This window comes from Arachis hypogaea, chromosome 19 (assembly GCF_003086295.3).
Source record: "Arachis hypogaea cultivar Tifrunner chromosome 19, arahy.Tifrunner.gnm2.J5K5, whole genome shotgun sequence".
In the NCBI taxonomy this organism is placed as follows: Eukaryota; Viridiplantae; Streptophyta; class Magnoliopsida; order Fabales; family Fabaceae; genus Arachis; species Arachis hypogaea.
This window is the reverse complement of record NC_092054.1, coordinates 224,412-251,128: the sequence shown is the minus strand read 5'-3', so window position 1 is coordinate 251,128 and position 26,717 is coordinate 224,412. Positions and strand designations below refer to the sequence as shown.

General features: G+C 35.9%; 2 protein-coding genes across 4 annotated transcripts; both read right to left on the bottom strand.

Moving 5' to 3' along the window:
- Positions 1-1,890: 1,890 nt before the first annotated feature.
- LOC112752081 (phytolongin Phyl1.1) lies at positions 1,891-3,939 on the bottom strand. Of its 3 annotated transcripts, none has more exons than XM_072228672.1 (3): positions 3,749-3,939; positions 3,581-3,660; positions 1,891-3,450 (listed from the first exon to the last, which is right to left on the bottom strand). In XM_072228672.1, exon 3 carries the CDS (start codon positions 3,041-3,043, stop codon positions 2,210-2,212), a length of 834 nt encoding a protein of 277 aa, XP_072084773.1. In that variant the 5' UTR covers positions 3,044-3,450; positions 3,581-3,660; positions 3,749-3,939; the 3' UTR covers positions 1,891-2,209. The 3 variants fall into 3 exon arrangements, with proteins under 3 accessions (XP_072084773.1, XP_025657255.1, XP_025657256.1); XM_025801470.3 differs by having other exon boundaries at positions 1,891-3,354; XM_025801471.3 differs by lacking the exon at positions 3,581-3,660 and having other exon boundaries at positions 1,891-3,354; positions 3,749-3,891.
- A 6,291-nt stretch (positions 3,940-10,230) lies between these two features.
- Positions 10,231-13,917, bottom strand: LOC112752083 (endoglucanase 9). The gene is made up of 5 exons (XM_025801474.3): positions 13,652-13,917; positions 11,726-12,229; positions 11,492-11,641; positions 11,019-11,130; positions 10,231-10,945 (listed from the first exon to the last, which is right to left on the bottom strand). The coding sequence occupies exons 1-5, from the start codon at positions 13,850-13,852 to the stop codon at positions 10,452-10,454; spliced, it is 1,461 nt and encodes a 486-aa protein (XP_025657259.1). The 5' UTR covers positions 13,853-13,917; the 3' UTR covers positions 10,231-10,451.
- Between the last annotated feature and the right edge of the window lie 12,800 nt (positions 13,918-26,717).

Sequence of the window (26,717 nt, the reverse complement as noted above, 5' to 3'; positions counted from 1 at the left end):
TCTTTTCCCCTCTTCATATAAAGTACTTTACTGCTGCTGGGCCTCTGGCATGCTGGGTTAAAAGTTAAAACCGAATGCAAGTACCTCAATAGGGTAAAGTAACAGTTCCTCACTTTTAATTGATGCAATTCAACTCTATCATCAACCATCAATACTAACTAGTGTTTGATGAGGGGGGTAATATATGATAGTCTTCTTCAATTGGAAAGATCAGTTCATTATTAAGAGAAATGCTAATATGGACTCAACTTCATGGTAGATCCTATGCAAGATAACAGATCAACGTATGATTTTACAATACTTAGGTTTTAAATGGTTATCAAATGTAGGCTTTATTGTGAACCCAAGATTACAGCAATATTGCTTATTATTATGGACTTTTAGTTCATCCTAGAGACACGAAACTAATTGCCATTTGCAAAGTAAAGGTATGTCATAAAGGGGAAGAAATGCTGGCATGTGAAGGATCTAACTTTGAACAAAGTTTTAAAAGACTTGGGACCGATTCTAGTTGAGCTGTAAGCTTCTTGGCCACATGATGAAACTAGTTTACTAAAATTGACGACACTCTTAGCAGTTATTTAAATACTCTGTTGATAATATCTGCCAATTTATTTATTAGAACCCCAATAAAAAAAATCTAAAATTTAAAAATAGAGTTTGGTTTCTTTGCTAACTTACACACACAATAGAGTTGAAGTATTAAACATGAGCTCATCATAGAAATAGTAAAACCAAGACTTTGTCATTAAAGCTCCAAATGAAACCTATCTCTCGCAAGTAAACTAAATCAAATTTTATAATTTATATGTCTCTTTAGACCCACATCCTTATTCGAGCAATTCATTCTTCTGAAATGCCGACTAAACTAATTCTTAATTTCTTATTAACTCAACTTCTTGAATTCAAGACAATGCAATTCATCAGCGAGTAAAGTTTCACCAACTATAGTAAAAGAAAGTACCTGTCAACTCTAAGCCATCATAATACAATTCAAAACCTTACCATAGGAATCTCTATTTCGCAGTTTCCTCTATATCAGCATGCGATCTTCAAATTCTTTCAGACTTAATTGTTCTGAGTACTAGCAAATTATAAATATATATAAACAAAGCAAAGTAACACAACTAATATGACAGTAAATATAATTGTTATTTTTATTCCGAGACAGAAGTCAAACACTACCACATATAATCTAAGCTTAAGAATTATTGTTTTGGGGAATCCTTGAGTTTTCATGAACCACTTTAATGTATTTTATGTCTGAATGGTGGTATTCATTCTTTCACTAATCCCCGACTTGAAACTCATCAAACTTTTCACTCCATATATCATAACATGTAAGCCACTGAGATATTGAATTCAAGTTGCATATCAAAATTCACAAGTAATCTTGACTTCTTCATAGGTATAACAAGGACATGCTCAATAGAAAAGACATAAGAAGGCCACGACCTCGCTGGATTATTTGACCCAGCACAGTTCTGATGATGAAACTGAGGGAAAACGCTAATTATAAAATGTTGGGTTCACCAGTCAAAGTTATTCAATATATACATCTAACTTTGAATTGTGAATATTTAATCCAGTCTATACTACATTCCAACAATTGATGATTTTATTTGAATCAGTCCATCAAACACCTTTAACACAAAGGATTAAAAATAAGGTCCTACGGTTCTGATTATCAATTATATTTACGAGTTCTAAAACTAGTACCAGTAATGTTCTGTAAAATGAGTCCATCAAATGAAAGGATAATACCACTAGCAACAAATTTGATCTTAAGAAAGGTTTGATTCAGGCTAAAACATAAAATTCTCAAGCAAGTTTATTGTTTAACAAAAAAGGTACTTGATAATAGTAGTCCTCTATACTAGAAAACAATAATTACCTAAAAAAGATATACTTTAAATAGACTAATAATCACTTTAAATTCTTCCCAATATCCAAAATTCATATACATGCACTTTAAAAATAGGTGAAGCTGTACAGTGAACATTTGAATTAAAATGGCGATAAATGGGTGACCAGAAGGAAGCACATGCCTTATAAGCAGAAAACGTCTCTGTGAGAAGACAAATATGTAACTTCCACCAACATGCTCCACAGAGAAACTGATCTCTGTTGTTGATCAGATCATGCATGGAAGATCTCAATTCCAACGTGATAATAATTTAAACAGAGTTACGTCATAAGGGATTTAACTCTATCGAATGCAGGATAAGCCACGGCATATAAATAACCAGATGATAAATAATACTATACATACAGCTGCATCAATTGCTAGAACAATGCGTACTTGGTGCCACCATTTCTTGCGAATGTTTTGAGGGCCTGATCTCATCCTCATTGAACCCATATCCTTTTGCAAAGAGGGCGATGCACCTGCACCACCTTGGCTAATGCAATCCAGATTTCCTAAATCAGCCTTTGGTCCTCTGTCTGTGGATTTTCTATGCTCCTCTAACTCAAGATCTCTCATAGCAATCACATGATCCTTTATTTTCTTTTTCTCTGGCTTGCTAGATTTTCCCAATAGAGGAGCTTTTGTTGAACTAGCACCTTCAATTTGTCTATTCAAGTTACTTGGTGAAGGAGACAAGTTGGCATGAAAAGATGAGCAAGTTCGATCCCTCCGATTGCTGCCATGTGAGACACTCTCCAATGAAGTAATCAGATTCTGAATGACAGGAACCAGTTTTTCCTGAATGTGAGTTGAATTCGTGTTTTGTAATTTGCCCCTCGAACCCTTTTTAGCTAGCTTTCGGTATTCATCCCTGACATGCTCCAAAAACCGAAGAACTTGAGAGTTACCGACACCTTCATCAACAATTGCAAAGTAAGCATGCCCTTCCTCCATGAGAAATCCGTAAGTCCTTCTACCTAGGGTCTCAAAATACCACCTGTGGAAAGGAGGAGCCATCTCCAAGCACAAGGTTGCCACATTCTCAAGTTCTTGGTCTCCACCATTATATGCGTACAGGATGTGATTACCCTTAGAAACACAACAGTAATGAACTTTATTTTGAATAGAGTCCATTGTAAATTCTGCAAACAATATCCCAGATCAGATCGCAGCAAATTCGACTTGGATGGAAGGTCGCCCAATCAGACAATTTACATTTCTGCTTCTGTCTTTCTTTCTGAGTGATGGATGTCAAGTTGACTTTGTCAAACACTGATCTCAACTTAAGAGCTTAAGCAAGCATGATCTGGCAGAAGAGGAAGCCAATAAACTCCTCAAGGAAATAAGCAAAAAGCAAGGGCAATGAATTCTCCGGGTAATACAAAGAGAGAGTTTCAGCTAAGTATTGAAAATGGTGAATGAAACCCCTCATCCCTAGTCCCTACCTGACAATAAGCAAATATGCATGCATATAAGAAATCAATTTCAATTAAATCCACTGACAAGCACATTACATCGTTTCACCAAGAGCGCAACAGAGCCTAAGATCACAGAGTCAACATCAATCAATAGAAAGTAGCTTGAAATGAAGTTTTGGCACAGAGAGAGAGATTGATTTAATAAAGGAGTTTGAAAATATTAAAGTGAAGGCAAAGTCGCAAAGATCCATACTTGGCGGCACTAGAAGGAAGCTGGGTGGAACTTGAGAATCAAACAAGTTCGTTGGCGAAAAAGGGGATTCCCAAATGAAACTGAAATAGTAATGATAGTTGAAGTTGGCTTTGCAAAGAGTTCAGTAACAGTAACAGAAAAAGATCGTGTAAATAAATACATAGATACCTGGTTCATGTGAGCTCGATTGAGAGAGAAGGGGGAGAGAAAGAAGACGCGTGAGAGAGAGCGGAGAAGGACCAAAGTGCCACCAGGTCAGAGACTCAGAGGTCAGGTTATTTTTCCAATTTTCTTTTTCAATCGTATTAAATATTCTAATGCATGGTAAAGCAGGAAAGCGCTCTTATTTTCTAACGTCTGTCCTTTCTACTAAGTTTTAATTTTGTTTATAATGTGTAAAATGTTTTATTTTTGTCCGAAAATTATTATTTTGATTTGTCTTATGTTTGAATTATAACTCTATTTTTTAATTTAAAATATTGATCTTTTAGTATTTTCTATTTAATTCAATTATAATCGAATCAATTAATTCAACTATTAAGAATTTGACACTTATAAGTTATAAGTTATGACTAGGGCTATGGAGAAGTTATGCTAATGAGCTCCTCGGGGAGAGCGACGTGAAAGTTCGCATGCATTTGGCATGGCTGACAACTTCTTACGAACTTGGTGGCATCTTTCTGTAAGGTCGGCAAATAGAACCCAACTCGGATGACTTTCCTGGCTAATGACCTTGTCCCGAGGTGGTTTCCGCAGATACCATTTTGGACCTCTTCTAGTACTTCAACCGTCCTTGAGGTCGGGACGCACTTCAGCAGTGGTGTGGATATTCTCCTTTTATAGAGGATATTTTTCACCAAGATGTAATTCTGTGCTTCCCTTCGGATTTTCTTGGCTTCTTTTTTCTCTTTGGGTAGGATGTCGAATTTCATGTATTCGATTAGTGGGTTCATCCATCCGAGGTCGAATCCAGATATTTCAAGGACGTCTTGTTTGGCCTCTGTTTTTGAGACAGAGGGTTCCTGGAGAATTTCTTATATCAGGCTTCTATTGTTCCCTCCTGGCTTGGTACTAGCTAGCTTGGAGAGGGCATCTGCTCTGCTATTGAGATCCTAAGTTATGTGTTTAACTTCGGTCTCTGCAAAACGTCTAAGATGCTCCAAGGTTTTGTCTAGGTACCTCTTCATGTTGGGGTCTTTGGTCTGGTACTCTCCATTTATTTGGGAGGTCACCACCTGAGAGTTGCTGAACACAACTAATTTGGTTGCGCCGACTTCTTCTACCAGCTTCAATCCCGCAATCAAGGCTTCATACTCTGCCTGATTGTTGGAAGCTGGGAATTCGAATTTGAAGGAGGCTTCTACTTGAGTTCCCTCTTGGTTGACTAAGATTATGCCTACACCGCTTCCCACTTTGTTGGAGGACCCATCCACGTACAGCTCCTAGGTTGTGGAGGCTTCCTCTTGATCTCTTGCATATTCTGCTACGAAGTCAGTGAGGCATTGGGCTTTGACTGCCGTCCGAGTTTCGTACTTCAAAACGAACTCTGAGAGCTCTATTGCCCATTTAACCATTTTACCTGCAATATCCGTCTTCTGAAGGATTTGCTTCATGGGCTAGTTCGTTCGTATCCTTATTGTGTGGGCTTGAAAATAAGGTCGTAGCCTTCGTAAGGCTACTATTAAGGAATACGCAAACTTCTCCAGTTTTTGATACCTTAATTCAGGGCCTTGTAGAACTTTTTTGGTGAAATATACAGGATGCTGCCCGACCTCGTCTTCCCGTATTAGAGCTGATGCTACAGCTTTGTCTGCTACGGACAAATATAGGACGAGTTCTTTCCCGATTCTAGGTCGGGCCAGAATGGGAGTTTGGCTTAAAAACTTTTTGAAATTCTGAAATGCTTCTTCGCACTCAGGAGTCCATTCGAACTGGCATCCTTTCCTTAGTAGAGAGAAGAGTGGTAGGGATCTTAATGCTGATCCTGCCAAGAACCTGGAGAGAGCTGCAAGTCGGCCGTTCAACTGCTGGACCTCCCTTAGGCAAGTCGGGCTTTTCATTTCTAGGACTACCTTGCACTTGTCGGGGTTTGCTTCAATCCCCCTTAGTGTCGGCATAAATCCCAGAAATTTTCTAGCCTCTACCGCGAAGGTGCACTTTGCGAGATTCAACTTCATCCTGTGCAACCTTATGGTGTTGAAGACTTACGAGAGGTCCGCCAAGAGGTCAGTCTCATCCTTGGTTTTTACTAGCATGTCGTCCGCATAAACTTCCATTAAATTTCCAAGGTGAGGAGCAAACACCTTATTCATCAGCCTTTGATATGTGGCTCTAGCATTTTTCAACCCAAAAGGCATGACCACATATCAATAGTTTGCTCTAGGCATGATGAAGGATGTTTTTTCTTGATCCGGCTTGTACATCGGAATTTGGTTGTATTCCGAGTATGCGTCCATGAACGACAAGTACTGATACTCTGAGCTGGAGTCTACTAAGGTATCAATGTTTGGAAGTGGATATGGGTCTTTGGGACACGCCTTGTTCAGGTCAGTGTAATCGACGCACATCCTCAACTTGCCGTTTTGCTTTTTGATCAGCACCACGTTTGTCAGTCACGCCGGATATTTAACCTCTTTGATGAAGCCGGCTTCTAGGAGGGCTTGTACTTGTTTTTCCACCACTTGAGCCCTTTCGGGTCCAAGCTTCCGTCTTCTTTGCTGAACAGGTCGCGATCCGGGGTAAACTAAAAGTTTATGCGACATGAGTTCGGGATCTATCCCTGGCATATCGGAGGCTTTCCAAGTGAAGAGATCAGAATTTTCTTGTAGGAGCCTTATAAGTTCCTGATTCATGTCTTCTTTCAGATTGGCTCCTATGTTGGTATTTTTTCTTCCTCTTTTCCAACCTGTACCTCTTCAGTTTTTCCCACTGGTTGTGGTTGCAACTCTTCCTTGGCTCTAACTCCTCCGAGCTCTATGGTGTGAATTTTCTTGCCCTTTCCTCTTAGGTTCAGGCTTTCATTGTAGCATTTCCTTGCCAGTTTCTGATCTCCCCTGATGGTTGCTATTCCCTCTGGCGTTGGGAATTTCATGCAAAGGTGGGGAGTAGACACCACTGCTCTGAGCCGATTTAGGGTGGTCTTGCCTATTAGAGCATTATAGGCTGACCCCACATCGACGACTATGAAGTCGATGCTCAGAGTTTTGGATTTTACCCATTTTCCAAAAGTCGTGTGCAGGGGTATGAATCCTAGTGGCTTTATTGGAGTGTCTCCCAACCCATAGAGAGTATCGGGGTAAGCTCTTAACTCCTTTTCATCCAACCCTAACTTATCAAATGCTGGTTTGAACAGGATGTCGGCTGAGCTTTCCTGGTCCACCAGGATTCTGTGGAAATGGGTGTTGGCAAGAACAATGGTTATCACTACTGGATCATCGTGTCCAGGAATGATGCCTTGCCCATCCTCCTTAGTAAAAGAAATGGTAGGGAGGTCGGGAGCTTCGCCCCCGACTTGGTAGACCTCTTTCAGATGTCTCTTTCGAGATGACTTTGTGAGGCCGCCTCCACCGAATCCCCCCAAGATCATATGTATATGTCTTTCCGGGGTCTGTGGTGGTCGATCTCTTCGGTCCTCGTTGTCTCTCTTCCTCTTCCCATGATGATCCGACCTCTCAACGAGATATCTGTCTAGCCGACCTTCTCTGGCCAACTTTTTCATCACGTTTTTAGGTCGTAACACTCATTTGTTGAGTGACCATATATCTTATAGTACTCACAATAGTCGCTACGACTTCACCTCTTCTTGTTTTTAATGGGTCTAGGGGGAGGTAGCCTTTCAGTATGACAAATTTTCCTTTAGACATCAACTAGGAAAACTCGCAGAGGAGTATATGAGTGATATCTCCTAGGCCTTTCCGGGCCGACTTCCTCCTTTTTCTTGGGCTCTCTCTCTTTCTCTTTTGACGAGTGAGAGAGCCCAGGTCGCCAACTTGGCTCTCGGAGCCTGACATTTTCCTCCATATTGATGTACTTCTCAACTCTTTCCTGTATATCGCTTAAGGAGGTCAGGTGCCTTTTCGAGATGGACTGGGAGAAAGGACTTTCTCGGAGTCCATTTACTAGGCTCATAGTTACTGCCTCTGTGGGCAGGTCTTGAATCTCTAAGCATGCTTTGTTGAACATTTTCATGTATCCTCTCAAAGGTTCTCCGACCTTCTGCTTTACACCCAGGAGGCTCGGTGCATGCTTTACCTAGTCCTTCTGAATAGAGAACCACATGAGGAATTTTCGAGACAAGTCGTCGAAACTAGTGACCGACCTTGGGGGGAGGCTGTCGAACCACTTCATCGCTGCTTTAGTAAGGGTTGTTGGAAAAGCCTTGCAGCGGGTAGCATCAGAAGCGTCGGACAAGTACATTCGACTTTTGAAATTGCTTAAGTGATACTTTGGGTCAGTAGTCTCGTCGTAGAGGTCCATATCAGGGCTTTTAAAGTTCCTTAGAACTTTTGCCCTCATTATGTCCTCACTGAACGAATATGTTCCCACTAGGGGAGAATCTTCTCGGTCACTGCGAGAGGTTCGACCTTTGAGAGCAGATTCTAACTTCAGGAGCTTTTCCTCAAGCTCCTTTCGTCGCTCGATCTCGTTCCTCAAGTTTCTCTCTGCCTCTCGTTGTCGTTCCAGTTCTTGTTCCAACTGCTCCAGGTTCCCTTGGTGGCCGTGGAACAATCCCATGAAATCGGCTGCATAGGGTTGTCTTTCCTTTCCTGATTCGCGCCCTTCAAAAGAGTTTGCCTTTGGGTCTTTCAACCCATAGGTTCCTTCTCTATGCTGGTTAGTCACCCCTTGGTGGGCGGCTATGTTCGCGTCGTTGTCCCAATGTCCTGATTCTCTTGCTCAGAATCAGACGCTGTGTGGCCATCTTCGGGTGAATCGTCTGCCATTACTGGTTGATCTCTCGGGTCCCCGGCAACGGCGCCAATGTTACGTTGGGTAACCGGAGATTAGTGGGCTGGACTCGTTGGGTTGGCCCAATCGTTTGAAGAATGAATTCTTCGACTTGCTTCGCGTCAGGGAGCCCCCGACCGACTAGTGTGTATGAAAGAAGGGGGGTGGTACCTGCAAAGACACTCCGATGCTTAGGTCAGTAGAGGCCTAAACAGGTTTAGAGAGTATTGGAACTTAGGGATACCTGAGGGGTGTCAATGTATTTATAGTGGTGAACCAATAACCACCATTGGAGTAGTTCCACCTTTAAAGGAGGATAACAGTCCCTTTATCTTAGGGAAGTAGAGATATGGCTCATAGAAGTGGGTTGAGAGATTTTAGGGGCAGTTACTTATTCGAATAAGCATTATCTGCCAGCTAACCTATGCTCCTTACTTCTTTAGAGCGAAGTCTGTGTCGAATCCGACTCTTCTGAAGAGGTCGGTTATGTGCGAAGGCCAATCTTACGGATTGGGCCTTTCTGGCTTATTTGGACCTGGGCCTTAGTATTGGGTCAGGGTATGAATAAAAATGTTGTCTAATTTTTTTTAATTAAATCTATATATTACTTTTAATTTTGTAATTAAATTATTTTTATATCAAAAATATTAAAATTAACAGAATATTCTTTTTAAAAAATATGTGATGAATAATCTAATTAAACTCTTAATTGTGAGTATTTTCAATTTATGAATAAATATTTCGTTAACTCTAACATCTTTTACAATGACAAGACTTAATTATAAAATTAAAATTAATATAAAGACCTAATTAAAAAAATATAAACTTAATTATAAATTTAGTAAAACTATAAAAACTAATATATTAAATTTAAAACAAATATGTATATTACACATGCTAGATTTTTACTGGTAAATTTTTTTTATTCTAAAAAAAACAATCTTCACCCTTGGACACAACATTACTCTCTAGCTTATTACTCCTATCTAATTCATTCTTAAATAACATAGTATTTAAATTTAAATTTATTATATATAATATAATTAATTTAGTTTATACACATCACGTGGGTCTTAATCTTAGTTTGAATAAACCAGCCAATGAGTTTCTCGTAATTCCCCTCTCTAATTCTCCCTCATGATAAATTCTTCTTCCCTCTCAGTTACATTACATCTCCACATAGTCATCACCATTCCAATTACGTTCATTCCCTCATAATTTCATTCTAAGTACGGACTAGAATAAAAAATATAATATTAAAAATTCTAGCAATGCTTATGATTTAGTTTATGTTAATAACTACATACTATGAATTTTTAAACAAAATCCAGCCTTAGTTAGGATGAATGCAGCTTGCAAGAGGCATATAAATATCCCTAACCACATGTATATTAAATTATTAATATGTGGTCGGGCTCAATAGTAATTTTTGTGGGTCAAATCCGATGAATCATTCTAGTTGCCAAAACTAATATGACTCTTGTTACCTTAGTGGGTCAATACCTTACATAATGAGCTAAGTTCCCATGCCATTATTATTTGTGTATCTACCATTCACTTATCATTTTATTGATGACAAAACGTCTCTTAGCATTCACAAATCACAATTACCAAATTCACTGATGTTACTTTGCTTAAATTACTGGTTACTCGTTAGCTTTAGAGAACGCCATCAAAATGCACAAGATATGGGTATTTCAGTATTGTAGAGAGTAGGGAATCATAATATATTTGACTTGATGAATGACGATGACATAAACTTTTGGGGTGCTATGAGATATATAATGCACCACACGGCGTACAACATAAGTATTTGTGGTTGTGGATGGTAAAACTAAAACAAGACTAGAGGGTTAAGTAGATGTTTTTGTTGTATCTACAGTTAATTAATTAGGCTTAAGGCCGTAAGGGAAAGCAGTAGCAGTCAAGCAGTAGCAGCAAAGTAGGCTAATGGGCCGACAAGAGCGGCATTGATGTAAGTTGCAGGCTCGGAGTGGCTGTAATCACCGCGCTCATCGGGGAATCCGTCATTCTGGTTGGGACCTCCAACTATGGCTCCAAGGAGTATGTTAGGGTTTGGATTCATTGAATAGTAGAATGGTTGGAAGCCTCCATCACAACCTATTGCCTGCGGATGAGCTGATAGTGAAGGCAAGGAAGATCCTCTGTGGTGAATCCTCTTGGGATAGTATGGACCATACCCTACCATGTATGACATCTTCAATGGGTTCTCTCCTAATATGTAGTCTACCTGCCTTTTCGCAATACTCCTCAGTGTATTTGGAGTCACCAGGACTCCCCCACCGCAGTTGAATGTGTGCTTTGTTGCTGCCATATACTTGGAGTATGTTGTAAGCAAGAATGTTATCGATGTCACGTACTGCAGGTTGCTATCTGGAAGCTTGTACATGAGTCCCCCTGTGCATCAATTCCTTAATTAATTAATTATATTTTCATTTTCAAACTATATTTATTTGTTACTTTTACTTACCCTGTGTATATTGTGTGCTTGAAGACGGAGAGTTGGGCAAGATCTTGCACATGAAATTCTCTGCTTCTTGCTTATATTGTTCAAAGTTCTTATCACCGTTCACCAATGCTCTCTGCATTATAAACATAATCAGGCACCATTACCTTCTCTCTCACACACACTCTCTATATACACTTTGGCTGCGTTTGTTTCTAAGAACAGGACAGGACAAGACACTGAGAACAGGACATGACAAGGTACTGACAGAGACACAAAATTTTGTATTCTTGTATTATGTTTGGTGATAAATTAGAACAAATTATGAAAATTCAATTTATTCTCATTTTTTTCATTAAAAAATTTTGAGATAAAAAATATAACAATAAAAAATAAGTTGTGTCCCTTGTTAGTATCTCCGTGTCCTTCCTGTCAAGATAGACACAAAATATACTAATTTAGTGTTTCTGGACACATGGTGAATTAGATTACTTTACCCTGGAAAGAAGGACATGTGCACCGGCATATTTGTTGTCCCAGCTGAAGATATCTGGTTGATCATCGGCTCCAAGGGACTTGACCAAATTATAGTAGTAAACAGCATTTGTTGCTCTGAAAAGCCACGCAGCTCCCCACAATAGCTCATCCTGAACAACCAACACAACAAAATGCTTATTAATGAATTAATTAGTGAATTATTCAAATGAATAATAACTGGTGTGTGGTGTTACCTTGAAACCAGAATAGGAGCAATAAAAAGGGCAAACTGCTGATCCAAGGGAACTACTATAAGAACCCTGATGCTGGTATGCAAACTGGTAAACCTTCTGGGCATTCCTCAACAAGATGTTGGAGTATGTTGGGTCGACGGTTCGGAAGACAATGGAGGCAGCAGCAAGGGCAGCAGCAGTCTCAGCAGCCACATCAGAACCAGGGTTCTGAGGAGACACCCAATAAACAGTTCTAAGAGTGTCCATGTCCTCTGGCCTCTCCCAACACTTGTGGTCCACATTTGGGTCTCCAACACCAACATAGAGCCTCCCAGGTGTGGAAGTCGCGCACTTTAGAAGGTAGTCTGTGGCCCAACGAATTGCAGCCCTTGCTTCTTTGATTTCCGGACCCATCCTCTTCCCATATTCAAGTGTCCCCCATGATAGCATCGTTGTCGTGAATGCCATTGGAAAATTGAACTTCACATTGTCCCCTGCATCGTAGTACCCTCCACTTAAATCCACCTGCAAAACAAAATTTCATCTTCACTTTTCATCTTCAAAATAATTGATCATTGTATATTAAAAATTAAAAGAACACATTATAATAAAAACCAAGATGAGTTATGTAAAAAAACATTAAAAATATAAAAAGGAACTATTGGTAGCGTTTGTTTTGAGATACTGAGACAGAGACTGAAAGACTGAGACTCAGTATCGTGTTTGTTAGTTCAGAGACTGGTATTAAAATTTCTGTCTCTGTCTCTAAAAGTTCAGTATTTCAGTACCTCCAAAAAGTAGGAACACAGTGGACTGAAATTTTTAGAGATGGAGACTGAAACTTTAATAACATTTTATACCTAAAATACTTTCATTTCAATTAATTAATTCCAATTTTATCCTTTGTGCAAATTAAATTAGAGTTTTATTCTTGTTTCAATTTTTGTCTCCCATTTTACACCAAACAGAATACTGAGATTTATTTCAATCACTGTCTCTTAGTCTCTGTCTCTCAATCTCAGTCTTTCCGTCTCTGTCTCTCCACCAAACACTACCTTAGAGAAGTTGGTGATACAAAGGCTTTATGTTAATGATTATTGTTTTTTTGTTTTTAGAAAAAGACATTATATACTACATACGAAGAATGATTTTTTCTTTTTTTCTATATTACAAATATTTATGAGAAGAGAGTAAAAATATAATAAAAATAAATAATTAAGTATAAAATAATGTAAAGCAAAAAACGTGTTTTTCTAAAATACAATATATCCCCTGTTTTGAATATGGGAAACTACGGTAATGGGTCATAAGAATTGGCTGGTCAACAGGAAAAGTGGAAAGTGAAATAGACTCATGCATGCGAAGAGTAGAGCAGAGTAGGGTGAAGAGGCACAGAGGCACCATCGCGCAGTACAAAGCTCCAATTAGCAAAGGGGAAAGTGATGTTTCCAATTCAATGACAATGCCAAGATTCAGGAGACCGTGACTATTCAATTTTTTTTGTTTGACTTTTGTGTGCAGAAAAGAATCTTTCGGTACTGTTTAAATCGAATCGCTCGGTATTCGATAATGCTCTAAAAGAATAAAAAACTAGGAAAAATTGAAAATATGTCCAAAGCAATTGGAAAAGAAGCAAGTATTTAAGATGATTTCAGTACTGCAATGTCCTTTGTTTGTTTCTGGATGCGTGTAATCTCGATCTATTTACTAACTAATATGGTAAAAAGTCACATGAAGTTAATAGCTGAGAGCCGACGGATAAAAATTTAGTCAAATCAGTCAAATCATCTAACAACTCTCAAGTATCAACTTCACGTAAAGTCGATTTCTCTTGAGTTTCCACCAACTAATACACTTAGCATTGTTAATAGAAGAGTAAAACGAAAAAACCATTAAGCAAGATAAATGATGATGAAAAAGTTGAAGCAGGGAATGTGATGAACATACATTGGCTAAACGACCATCGAAGAGGGCAGAGTTGGACCTCCATTTGAGTTGCTGGTCTGGAGGGAGCCTTCCAGACCTCTGTCCTTGGAAGAAGAGCAATGATTTTGCCAAAGCATCCCTGTAGTTCACTGGGTTGCATTCCGCCACCACTAACAACAGCAATGTCAACACCCCAAACAAGCAACTACTTGCCATGGACATTCTTTTTTTTTTTCTTTCCAATGTTCTCTGCCTCACTTGATGGAAATGAATTACAAGCTCCTCCCCCTTTTATAATACTACCTAACTTAACAAAGCTATCCAAGAGACTTAGCCCATACAATCACGTAGCGTAATTCAAGGCTTTTTGCTAGCCCCAAAATAAATATTTATACACTTGCTTCGCCCTTCAATAGGGGTTTTGATAAACTTCAAAATGCCCCCTTTTCCGTCCATGCAAATTTCAAAATGCCCCATATACATTGGCTATGTGTTTATCTCAATTTTTATTTATTATTAATTTAATCATTTTATCAATTTTTTAACAAGTATATCATTCTTTATGCCAAAACAGTATTATGACATGTGATTTCAATTTATAATTTTCTTAAAAAAATAATATATACACACTAAAAATATAATCATCAAATTACTTATATATTTATACGTAAATATATATATTATTTAATTAATTTTTAATATATATTTTATATAAATAATTATTTTAATTACTGAGTTTTTATGTACCTAAAGTATAATTGGTTTTTTAATCAGCATTACTTTCGCATTTATTTACAGTTTTACACCAAATAAAACAACGCTTTCTAACCATCCCTTCGTATCTTTTGCTAACTTATGCATTTTCTACAGAATATTTAGCGACCATTTTGCAAATTTAATATCTTTCAATGTCTAATAACACCGTCCATTTATTAATATGTGTTCTATTTGCGTATTTAAAAATATTTGTCTCATCCATTATATCTAAATAGTATTTGATTCATTTTTAGTTTTTAATCAACGATTTTATTAGTTATTATTGCCGACTTGATAACCAAACAGTCATAGCATTAATATTAAGAAAAGTATAGGTAGACAATAAAAATATTAGATAATGTGAACAATAATTTTTTTGAACAACATGAACAATAGATTCTAAAATTGGCCTAATTTAAGTAAAACATACTACACTCCAAATTACTCACTTAAATCTTAATATTAGAATAACTATTCGTACATTTAGTGAATTAAATATCTGATATATCTATTGTTCACATTGTTTAATATTTTCATTATCTATCTATACTTTTTTTTTACTTTATTAAGCTAATTTTAGAACCCATTATTCACATTATTCACAAAAATCATTGTCTATTTAGTAAAATCCTTAATATCATTATTCATCAACCTAATATCTACTATATGAATACCTCTTAATAATCGGAGATTCATCAAATTCTCTAAATATATTTCGTATTTGATATTTTTATACTCTTATTTTTAACATTTTATATTTATATTGTTACGGCAGGATTACCATTTTATTTCATCCAATGATCGTTATAATGGCCACGTCAAAAATAAAATAAAAGGAAAATCATTATGATGTTTGATAAAATCTTTGTTTGATGTATAAAATAGTAGTAGTGACCAGTGCGCACTCCATTGGCCAATCCATTTAGGCTTATTTTATTTCATAAAGAGGGAAAAGACATGAAAATTCAAATGAATGAAGAATGGCCTAGTTAGAAAAAGACTATACAATATAGAATAATAATGTGACATGTTTAGTAGTATGATAATTGATAAGATCACACGAGATTGTAGGACCATTAATTAGCATCAAGAATTTGGAAAACACACATGACATATTCCTCTGATTATGTTCCTCTTGTGATTGGCTTGTGTTCCGCCATGGAATCACATGTATCCTCAAATGGATCAAAACCAAACCTATGTTTGGGAGCAGTTAGGACCGGACGAACTCATTCCTCAAAGACCAAAAGCGCAAAGTTGCCAATATTCGCATTGGCTTATTATCTTTTGTCAACATTCACATGAAAAGAAGGGGCGTGAATGGTGCCATTTTACTAATATCATATGCTCCTCGAATTACGCTAAGCAAACGGCGCCCCCATTGAGTTTACCATATAATCACATTTTTCCTATTTTCTTATTACTATTTAATTAATAATCTCTTGCTTTTTCAGTGTTTTTGCTTTCAAATGCTGTGCTGCTTTTCTTGCTATCTCCCAAATCCTGTCTACTTTCTACTTTCTTCCTATCCTTGAGCCAATACTTTGAATCTCCTCGTTGCGCGCTTCAAAATTGTCTATTTAGTTTAACTGTTTATGCTAACCAGCAGTTTTCATTTTAAATGCACTCTTTAAATTTATCATAAATAGAAAAGTAATATAAAAAAAATTAAATCTTTATTTGCTAATTTGTTAATTAATACGTGCTTGGTTAATACTAGCTGATACATACCCTATGCCTTGGCTAATAAGACTACGTAATCTGATAACAGCTCCCAACAAGTCAAAAACTATCTCCAAAATCGTTAACACAAAATCCGGACAAGCTTAACAAAGCTCGGAACCACAACTAACAGGTCAAACGTTAGCCTTCTGGATAACTTCGGTAAATTCGGAGAATCCCGAAACTAACTCCAACTAAGCAACCTCAAACGCCTATATAAACAGATAGGTAACTCCGGAGTAAGAGAGGTCACACAACTCACTCTGATTAATTTCTCTTATTTTCTCATAACTCACATTCTTACTTGAACGTCGGAATGCTTTTTACAGGTGCTCCCGCCGCGGTGTTCCAACCTAGCCGACGTATACCTCTTCCACCTGAGCACATACCTCTTCCACCTGAACACAGTTGCAGGCAGAAGGAGTCGTTATACCTCGGCAACATAAGGACGGAACACTAGCTATTATTATTAGAATTAGATGAGTATACATCACAAAATCAACTTGCCAAAAATTTGTTTAGATACTCTAATAATATATTAGAGTTGAGGGTAAATATACGATAGATGATCATTGATCAATTTTATAAGATTGAACATTTATAGCGATCTGCTAACAATCTTAGAATAAATTATAGAGTAAGATCATTAAAATTAAGTGAATTTGACTCCAACTTACAAAATTAGCTCATAAGTGATGAAATATTTAAATCTTTATAAAAAATGATATTGTTCTATCTCTGATAAACTTTAACAAGTATGATAAGAATAAATAAAAATAATTCTAGAAAGTGGCGCTTGCAGATACCGGATATCATGTCTGCAGTACTAAGAAATTAAAAATCAATGTTGAAAACCGTTACTGACAGTTGAATATGCGAAACCTGCATGAATCATGCATCAAGAAAGGCTTTGTTGTTTGCTTGACTCTCTGCTCTAGGCTAAGTGCGTCGCTAACAATTACCATTAGTTCTCTTTAGCCTTCAATATAATCCAAAATAATTTAGTCAACTAATGCTGCTGTATTTAATTTACTCATTCCACATGAACAAAGTTTATTATTATAGTTGGAAAGCAAATCAAGTTCACCATTTTTTAACAACTAACTTATCTAATTAAAAAAAATTAACTAACTTCTATGTTTGTTATCCAATAAAAAATATACTACTACTATCGTTAACAATTATATACGAAGCCATCTTTTTTTATCCTATTGGATAACCGTACACATACACACTAAATGTAAATCACTTTCTTGTTTATTATATCATATTTAAAAGCATTTACATAATATCTTAAACAGGGTAATACTAGGTAATTAATAATTTTTTTGAATAACATGAACAACTACCAATTAAATTAAAATACACTATATTTTTAAATTATCTATCTAAATCTTAATATTAAAACAACCATCCACACACCTAGTGAAATGAACATCCGATATATCTATTGTTCACATTGTTTAATATTTTCATTGTCTATCTATATTTTTCCAAATAGAAATCACCTAATATCTTCATAGTTTTACATTGTATTCACAATAGGGATGGCAATATGTACCCTACCCGCGGGTATCCAACCCGACCCCATCCGATCGGATAGGGTTGCCAACCCAATCCGCAACGGGTAGGGTAGGGTGCAGGTAGGGTTCTCGTGCGGGTCGGATAAAGTGCGGGTTGAACCTCAACCCTACCCGACCAACTCGCACTCTATATATGTTTATGTTATATACTTATATAAAAATATGTTTTAAATGGATGTTGAATCAAAAACCTCTCACTAAATGCAAAAGATCATTAACCACTAAAAGAAAATCATTAATTGATAATTTAATTTTTTTTTTTACATAAAAATCAGTTCTATTTTAAATTATCATCAAGTTATATAATAATATTGTATATTTTTTGTAACCCGCGGGTAGAGTCGGGTACCCGCAGGTTAAGAGCGGGTAGGGTTAGGGTTGGGATATTTTCAACCCACGGATAGGGTAGGATTAAGTTTATATAAAAATCTCAACCCGCGGATAAAATTAGGGTTAGATCCAAACGCTACCCTACTCTACCCATTACCACCCCTAATCGACAAAAAACACGTAATAGCAGATCGACGCTCAATAGAAATAAGTTTATATAACTTCATTAAAGAATATTTTCGACGATGAATTACACTACATGATACAACGGCTTGCATTGTAAGTCGTAAGCTCGTAACGAAGATAACGTGGTGAAGCATTCCAGCACCTTTGCCATAACAACAATAATATTCAAACCAACAATGTTATAGAACTAATTTTTTTTTATCCAATATCTGTTATTTTTTTAAAATTATTTTATTTATCTTAATTTCCAAATATTAGATCATAAATTATTAATTTTAAATTCTATATTATATATCTTAAAAGAAGATTAATAAACATGCAGTGACAAATTAAATAAAACATTGGTAGCAAGAGAATAATGTCAAAAACACCAAATAAAGAATAGAAGAGGTAGATCAAAGTGAAAAACCAGAATTTAGAAAGATAAGTGTACTTTTTATCGTGAGAAAGAATACTGGAAGAAAGACTGTCTAAAATTGAAGAACAAATAAAAAGATCCCCGGAATGCAAATGTCATTGAGTGTGAGAATGAAGATTCAAACTACTCGTTGATCGTATTATCAACAAAAATCCACTCATATGAGTGGCTTTTGAATCTAAGTTACATCTATCATATGTAACCCATTCGAGAATGATTTTCCGATTTTAAAGAACTAAATGGTGGAGTTATTTACATGCAAAATAACATTCCATCTAAAATAGTTGGGATATATTCAATCAGACTGAAAAATCAAAATGGATCCGCCAAAAGCCCAAAATATTAGAGGATGTTTGATACATGCCAAGTTTAAAGAAGAATCTCATTTTTCTTGGGGTCATAGAATCAAGTGGCCTAGTGGTGAAAATGAAAAATGGAATTCTTATAACAAAATTTGTAGCATTAGTAGTGATAAAAGGCATCCGAAGAAAAAACTTGTATCATTATCAAGGTAGTATAGTTGGTGGAACAGTAGCAACAACGACAACAATAACAACTTCCATGATGATAAAGATGCAAAAATAACAAAGTTGCGACATTGGCGTTTGGGACATGCACTATAGCAAATGCGCAGGTTAGCAGCGGTTAATTAGCAACTGTTTATCAAACCGCCACAAATTGGCAAGATAGTAACGGTTATGGTAGCAATTTGGACTTATGCTACAAAAGAAATCAATATAGCATCGGTTAGCTTCCCAACTGCTACAAATCAAACCAAGAAAAGAGCCAGCGGCCCTAAGTCCTCTGTCACTCACTCAACCAGAAGTCGAGAGCTTTGAAGTTCGAATTACTCCCCCTTCTCTATCCCTAGCTTCTCTTCGACCACCCACGCAGTGGCACTATCGATCATCACTCCCCAGCGTCTTCGTCAGAACCACAGAACCACCACCTTCATCTTCATCTTCGTCTTCTTCCAACTTCGCCGAACAACCACCGCAAAAACCCTTTCTCTCTTTCTTTTTCCCTGTCTCATACCTTCTCTGTCTCGCTGCCGGCTACCATCCAGCGCTGCCACGACCATCTTCTTTCCCTCCTTACAACCTCGCACTGTGGTTCTCTAGCTCGCCCTTGCCTCCCTCATTCCCAGTCACAGAATCAGAATAGAGCCACTCTAGTTCCAGCGAGTTCAGACGCAGCAGCGGCAGGTCACTGCCACTACATCCATCTCTCCTGTGTTATTGCTCTGTTCTTTGACTCAAGTTCCCAGATCATCTTTTCTTCTCTGTTTTAGTTAAATTAGGATTAGTTATATGTTGATTCTAGTATTAATTTGATTTGGTTAGGATTAGGATTTTCTTATTAGAATTAATGTTAATTTATACATAGTTAAACATGCTGTTAAGAGCTTCTTGAGTTTGAATTTTAATCTGTTTGAATTAATTGACTGTTTCTTTGCTGAGTCACTGCGAAATACTACTTATTTTTCATATTATTGGTGCTAAATTTTGAATTGATGTTGCAAAGAATAATTGTTAGTACTATTTTGTGTTGTTTATGCTTTTGCATACCAAGTATTCGACAATATGCCAAGTGTTTTGAATATGTTTTAAAGTTCTATGCAGATATGATCTATGATATGGACACTATGGATGGCAATGTTTGATCCATTTAGTTCACCGAACCTAATGAAAATCCTAGTGTTGACACCATGGAAGTTGATGCGAATGTGGATACAGATGTTAGGAAGATGGTTGTTATGCATGCTTGTTGGTTCATATCCTGATTTTGATTTAAGTAGTAGCATTACAAAGATATTGGAGGAGCGAAAGGGAATTATGAAATTGCGGCGGTTCAAAACCGTCACAATTTAAAAAAAAAACACACATAAATTTGCAGCAGTTGTGTAACTGTCACAAATTATTATTTAAAATCCGCTTACTAAAATAGTGGCAATTGTACCAGCGGTTCATTAGAATCGCCGCAAAATTAAATCTCCACATTGTAAACCAAAACATTTGTGGAACCGTTGGTATGCCATTTTGCGGCGGTTAAAAACGACCGCAAATCTCCAAAAAAAAAAACCGCAATTTTCCTGTTCCCTTGTAGAGATGCTGGTGAAGAAGTCTTGCAAACTCTATCTAAATCAGGATTGCTTAAAAACATTAAACTCTGTAAATTGGAGTTTTATGAGCATTGTGTGATGGAAAAGCAAAAAGAAAAAATAAGATTTGGCGTTGCTATTCATGATACTCAAGGTATTTTGGATTACGTGAACTCTGATGTGTATGGTCCTTCAAAGACTCCATCTCTTGATGGTCGACATTACTTTGTCACTTTCATTGATGATTTCTCTAGACGAGTATGGGTGTATATCATAAAGACTAAAGATGAAGTGCTTAGAATTTTTCTAAAATGGAAGGCCAAAGTAAAAAACCTAACAAGAAGGAAGATAAAAATTCTCCGATAAAAAAAAAATGGAAAATACAAGAGTGATCCATTTCTGGAGATTTATCATAAGTATGGAATTACACGCCATTTTACAATCAGAAATACATCACAGCAAGAATGGGGTGGCAGAACGCATGAACAAGATTTTGGTGGAGAAAGTTCGGAGAATGTTGTCTAACGCTGGATTAGGCAACTAATTTTAGACGGAATCTATGAGATATTCATAACATCTTATTAATCGCTTGCTATCATCTGCAATCATTGATAAAATATCATTGGAGGTATGGTCTGAAAAACCTACAACGGACTTTGATTCTTTGCGAGTATTTGGTTCGACTACATATTACTATGTAATTGAGTTGGAGAAAGCGAGTTGGAGATACGATACTGTCTCCATCCTCCTATTCAAAGTTTTCAATGTCTCAAGTTTGTCTTTCCCACCATGATGAGAATGTACTTGTAAGGATTTCGATGCTTAAATTAACATCGGTCACGAGAGGCATTAAGTTAGAGATCATATTTGAGTGTACGTATTTAAAATAATATTTTACTTGAAATACTTTTTCATGAAGTATATTTTACGAAATGTTCTCCTTTCATATCATACTCGTTTTTTCTATAGATCTATTTATCATTAATATTATAAATTTTTTTTAAGAGTAGAAACAATAGTTATAATATTGTCACTAAATTTATAAAGTTGAGTGATAAAAAATTAAGTGGATTGATGAAGAATTATTATTGTGGTTTATACTTCTGAGGTATAACATCTTAAAATATAAAGTAATCCTTAATTTTTAAATTCTTTTTTTTAGGATTTTAAATACTTTTAAATTTAGTTCTTAGACAAATAATTTAGAACGTGTTTAAATTTAAAATTTAAACTTTAGAATTTAAATCTTAAAATTTAAGATTTAAGTTATTTTTTTATTTTTTTAAAAATATATTAGCATTTGGTATTAAAATAATATAAAATATTGACAAACTCATCCGTTAAAATAACAAAATACTCATATTAATTCTACTATTGTATAATACAAAGTTAATAAAAATAAGAATTTATGGCCAACTTATATCTAGTGTGGGATGTTGCTGGAGTATTAACGAGTGGAGTAAAAATAGATTTCAATCAAATCAAAGTTCATGTCTTTAAGGTAGCGTTTGTTTTTGGAGACAGTACATAAAGACATGGACATTAAATATTTAAAACGTATTTGGTAGCAGAGACATAGACAGTGGACATATTATCTCTGGAACAGTTTTTTTTAATTTTTGTGTCCACTCTTTTATGAGGGACAATGATGAACACAGGAATTAACAAAGTAGACACAAATTTTTTAATGAAAATTCTTTTCCATTTTATCTCTACAAATTATTATTATTTCATTGTTGCCCTTTTTTAAATCATATCATAATCCCTAATTTTATGTGTTGTGCAGCAGCCTTCTCCTCCCAGGTAATCTTCCCCATGCTCTCTGTTTCGTCTCTCCTTCTTCCTTCTCTCTTTTGGATTCTTTTTTCGTCTCACTTTCCAAGTCTAGCTCTCTATCTCTTCTCTTTCTCTTCTTGCTCTCTGTCCCTTTCTTCTTCTTCTTATTTCTCTTCTTTTTTTGGTGTTCTGTGGTTTAGTACTTCATCTTATTCTTCTTTTTTTCTTTGTTTCTTTTTCTTCTTCTTTACTGTGTACTTCTCCTCTTTATTTTTTTGCTCAACTAATTTAACTACAACATTTCAGAAGCAAATTATTTATTAGAGCTTGTAACAACTTTTGGAATTCACGTGTTCTTCTCTTTCTTAGTCACGCAGGTATATAACTCAGCCTTTCCTCTTTGCTTCTTATTTTCGTTTGCATTTTTTTACTTTAAATTATTGGGTTCTACTGGCTTCTTTTATTTTTATTTGTTTATATTGTTTGTAATTTGAAAATGTAAAAATTGAATATGGACATGAGAAATTGTCTTTCTGGTGTCAAAATTTTTAATTTATACAATCCTGCTGTGCATGAATGATTGAACATATTTTGTTCAGAATGGAATAAAGAATGGAAAAAAATATATTGAAGTCTTCTTATTTGTTTGAATGCAAAAATAAAATAATTAGTTGGTTATGTTGTTATTTTTATTCTTATTGATTATTTTTAGTATTTATGTTATTTTATAATAAATTATGATTTATATTTTTTATCTGTTGTTAGGGAAGAATGGAACGATTGGACCAATCTGAATAATTTAGGCAATTTTTTATTTATTTTATGATTCAGATTGAACTTGAGACAACCACAATATTAGTTTTGATGTTAGCATTTTTTTATTTGAAAAATAGGAGAAGGAGACATTTGTTGATCATGAATAGAGAAATTAATACTAATCCCTTAAGAAGAAATGTGTTAAGCCGCATCATAGGAGGAGGCGATAGGAATTGTATTTGGAAATTAAGGATGAGCGTAGATGCATTAGGAAGATTATGTGAGTTACTTAAAGTTCAGGGTGGATTAAGCGATGAATGTCATGTAAATATACCTGAGCAAGTGATTATATTTTTAATAATTTTAGCTCATCATAAAAAGAATCGCACACTCCAAGTTAGATTTTATAGGTCAGGAGAAACAATAAGTAAGTATTTTAATAAAATTTTGTCATCGGTATTACGTGTCCAAAGCCTGTTGTTTGCAAAGCCTGTTCCTGTTCCAGAAGACTGCATAGATCCCCGATGAAAATGGTTCAAGGTACGTCTAATGAAGAAATGCGGTTGTGGTTTTGTATTATATATGGTTTGGTATAGAGATAGTTTTGAACCTTCAATTTATTTGCTTTAGAATTGTCTAGGAGCATTAGATGGAACATATATAGATGTGACTGTCCCTGAAGAAGATAAATCAAGATACAGAACAAGAAAAGGTAAAATATCAACCAGTGTCCTAGGCGTATGCAATCTGAGATATGAATTTTGTGTACGTACTTAGTGGATGGGAAGAATCCGCATCGGATTCAAGAGTCCTTAGAAATACAATTTCACGTCGTAATAACCTCAAGATACCAATTGGTATGTAATAGTTAAATTTTAGGTAACAAAAACACTTCAAAATTTTTAATTCATACAATTTTCGTAATCCTCATAACCTGTCTCTTTTAATTTATAGGGAATTATTATTTAGTGGATGCTGGTTATACTAATTGCAAGGGGTTTCTAGCACCATATAGGCATACTTGATACCACGTACAAGAATGGGCCTATGGTAGAAATGCGCCTAGAAACTTTCGAGAATATTTTAACAAGAAGCACTCTTCAGCTAGGAACATTATTGAGCGTTGTTTTGGTTTATTGAAGAAGAGATGGGCAATTTTGAGGAGTCCTTGTTTCTACCAAATCAAGACACAAAATAGAATAATTATTGCTTGTTGTTTATTACAAAATTTTATTCGGCTTAATATGGACTCTGATCCTAAGGAGGACATGTCACTTGAGAATGAGCAAGCACTTATTGGAGAGGAGCATGGTGATAACCAAGATGGCGACGATGAAATTATTGACAGTGTAGAGGGCAGCAATGAATGGACTGTTTGGCAAGACAACTTAGCACATGAAATGTATAATGAGTGGATGCATAGCCGAATTAATTGGTTGGTTTATTTCTTGTATGTGTATTTTATTTGAATTATTATGATAGTTTGTTGTGTTGGATTTTGTATTGTATTGATACATTATAAAAATAATCTCATGATATGCTTATGATATGCTTTTGTGTTGTATTGATACATTATATGTGTATTTTATTTGAATTATTATATGTATTTTATTTAAATATATTGTATTGATACATTATAAAGATAATGTCATGATATGCTTAGGATGTTCAATTGAATTTTGATTGAGTTAATATAGATTGTAGGGACAAATGGACAGACATGTTTGGACTGATGAAGAGACAGAGGTATTTGTTGGTTTTATGGAGGAGCTTGTCATTGAAGGAAGAATAGCTGATGCAGGTCAATTTAGGCCCGGATCTTTTGAGAAACTTACTGCAAAAATGAATGAGAGGTTTCCAGGTGGTGGTTTTCAAATAACTCATTGCAAAAACAAAGTTAAGAGGTTGAAAGAGAAATATCAATTTGCTGCTGACATGGCAGCCTGTAGCGGTTTTGGATGGGATGATGTGAAGCAATGTGTGGTTGTGGACAACAAAGAGATCTTAACTGCTTATATGAAGGTTGGTTTACAAGTTTGATTTTGTTGAATTAATTTTATTCTACTTGATAGTCTGTCCTTCTTTGTTGATCTTTTATTTTTTATTTTTTCTAGAAACAAGGAGTAAGGTTGTATACTCCAGGAAAGCCTTTTCCCCTTTATACGCTCTTAGAAAAAATATTTTGTAAGGAAAGAACAAATGGGGATGCTGCTGTATGCGGCAATGACGCTGAAGAAGAAGTGCAAATGAATGGGTATGAAGAAATAGACGAAGAAGATACAGATATCTTTAACTCAAACCATGATTGCAGTGAATCTCTACTCCAACAATCAAATTTTGTGGCTTCATCTTCTGGGAAGAAACAAGGAAAGAAGCCTTCCTCATTTAAAGCGGCAAAGGATACGAAGATTATGAAGGAGTTAACTGACACGTTGAAATATGTGTTCGATCAACAGGGAAAGCGTTTGGACGCTTTTGCCCAAGCTATGGTAAACACTCGTGAGGAAAAAAAGGCTGGTGATGTACTTAGCGAACTTGGATTCACTGATGATGAAGTTATTTCTATTGCACTCAAGTTCTCCACAAATCCTCAACTAGAAAAAAATGTTTTGGTCATTGGGAAATAGTCAGAAAGCCGGAATTATTAGAGCTATATTGCATACTTAGAATTAGAGTTAATCTTTTTTAGAGTTATCATTTCATTTTGTGCAGATTTAGGTTCAAACATGCATAATTTTGAATGCAAGATTTTGTTGATGTTAGTGCATAATTAGTTTTAAGTATTGGTTTTAGTTATGTTACTGCAAAAACTTGTTCAAAATGGGTGCTTAATTAATTTTAGTTTTTTCTTCAATTTTCAAATGTTTCTTTTGTTTATGTTCAATTAGAATTTTTAGTCAACTGTGCAGAATATAACTTAATTTATGTTAAGCATGTGCAAAAGTACTCACTAGAAATGATGAAATGACAATAATAAAGTCACATGAGGAGAGTAGCACACAGAAATATCTAGCTCTCTCATGTACCAATAAATAAAATATAAATTGATACTGTCTTGATCGAATATTAAACAACAGAAAAGAAATTAAAAAAGCAAAAGGGTTTGATATTGGAGTAGTTGTCATCATCAAACTTGATCTGCAACCCTTCCATTTGAAGTAGCAGAGAGTTGAACCGCATCTTCTGGTTTTGTGCCAAAGGCACTCTCATCATTGTTCTTGTCTCCCTTGTAGGAGCAGTAGCAAGCATATAATATCAGCTGAACAAGTCCAGACACTGCTCCAATACTGTTGCTTATCTACGCACTCGAGTTGTTTCACAGGCGTACCCTCCATAGATGGTTTTCATGTCCATTACATTTCGGATGCTCGACCAGTTAATGCCCAATCCATTGAGATAGGACCTGTTAACAACAGCATACCAGTGGTTCATGTCAGCAACCAATTTCTCTTTGGTCAG

Coding starts and splice junctions, on each gene's coding strand:
- LOC112752081 (XM_072228672.1), bottom strand. CDS start 3,043: ATGGACTCTATTCAAAATAAAGTTCATTACTGTTGTGTTTCTAAGGGT.
- LOC112752083 (XM_025801474.3), bottom strand. CDS start 13,852: ATGTCCATGGCAAGTAGTTGCTTGTTTGGGGTGTTGACATTGCTGTTG. Junction 12,230..13,651: donor TCGATGGTCGTTTAGCCAAT/GTATGTTCATCA, acceptor TTTGTTTTGCAG/GTGGATTTAAGTGGAGGGTA. Junction 11,642..11,725: donor GCTCCTATTCTGGTTTCAAG/GTAACACCACAC, acceptor TTGGTTGTTCAG/GATGAGCTATTGTGGGGAGC.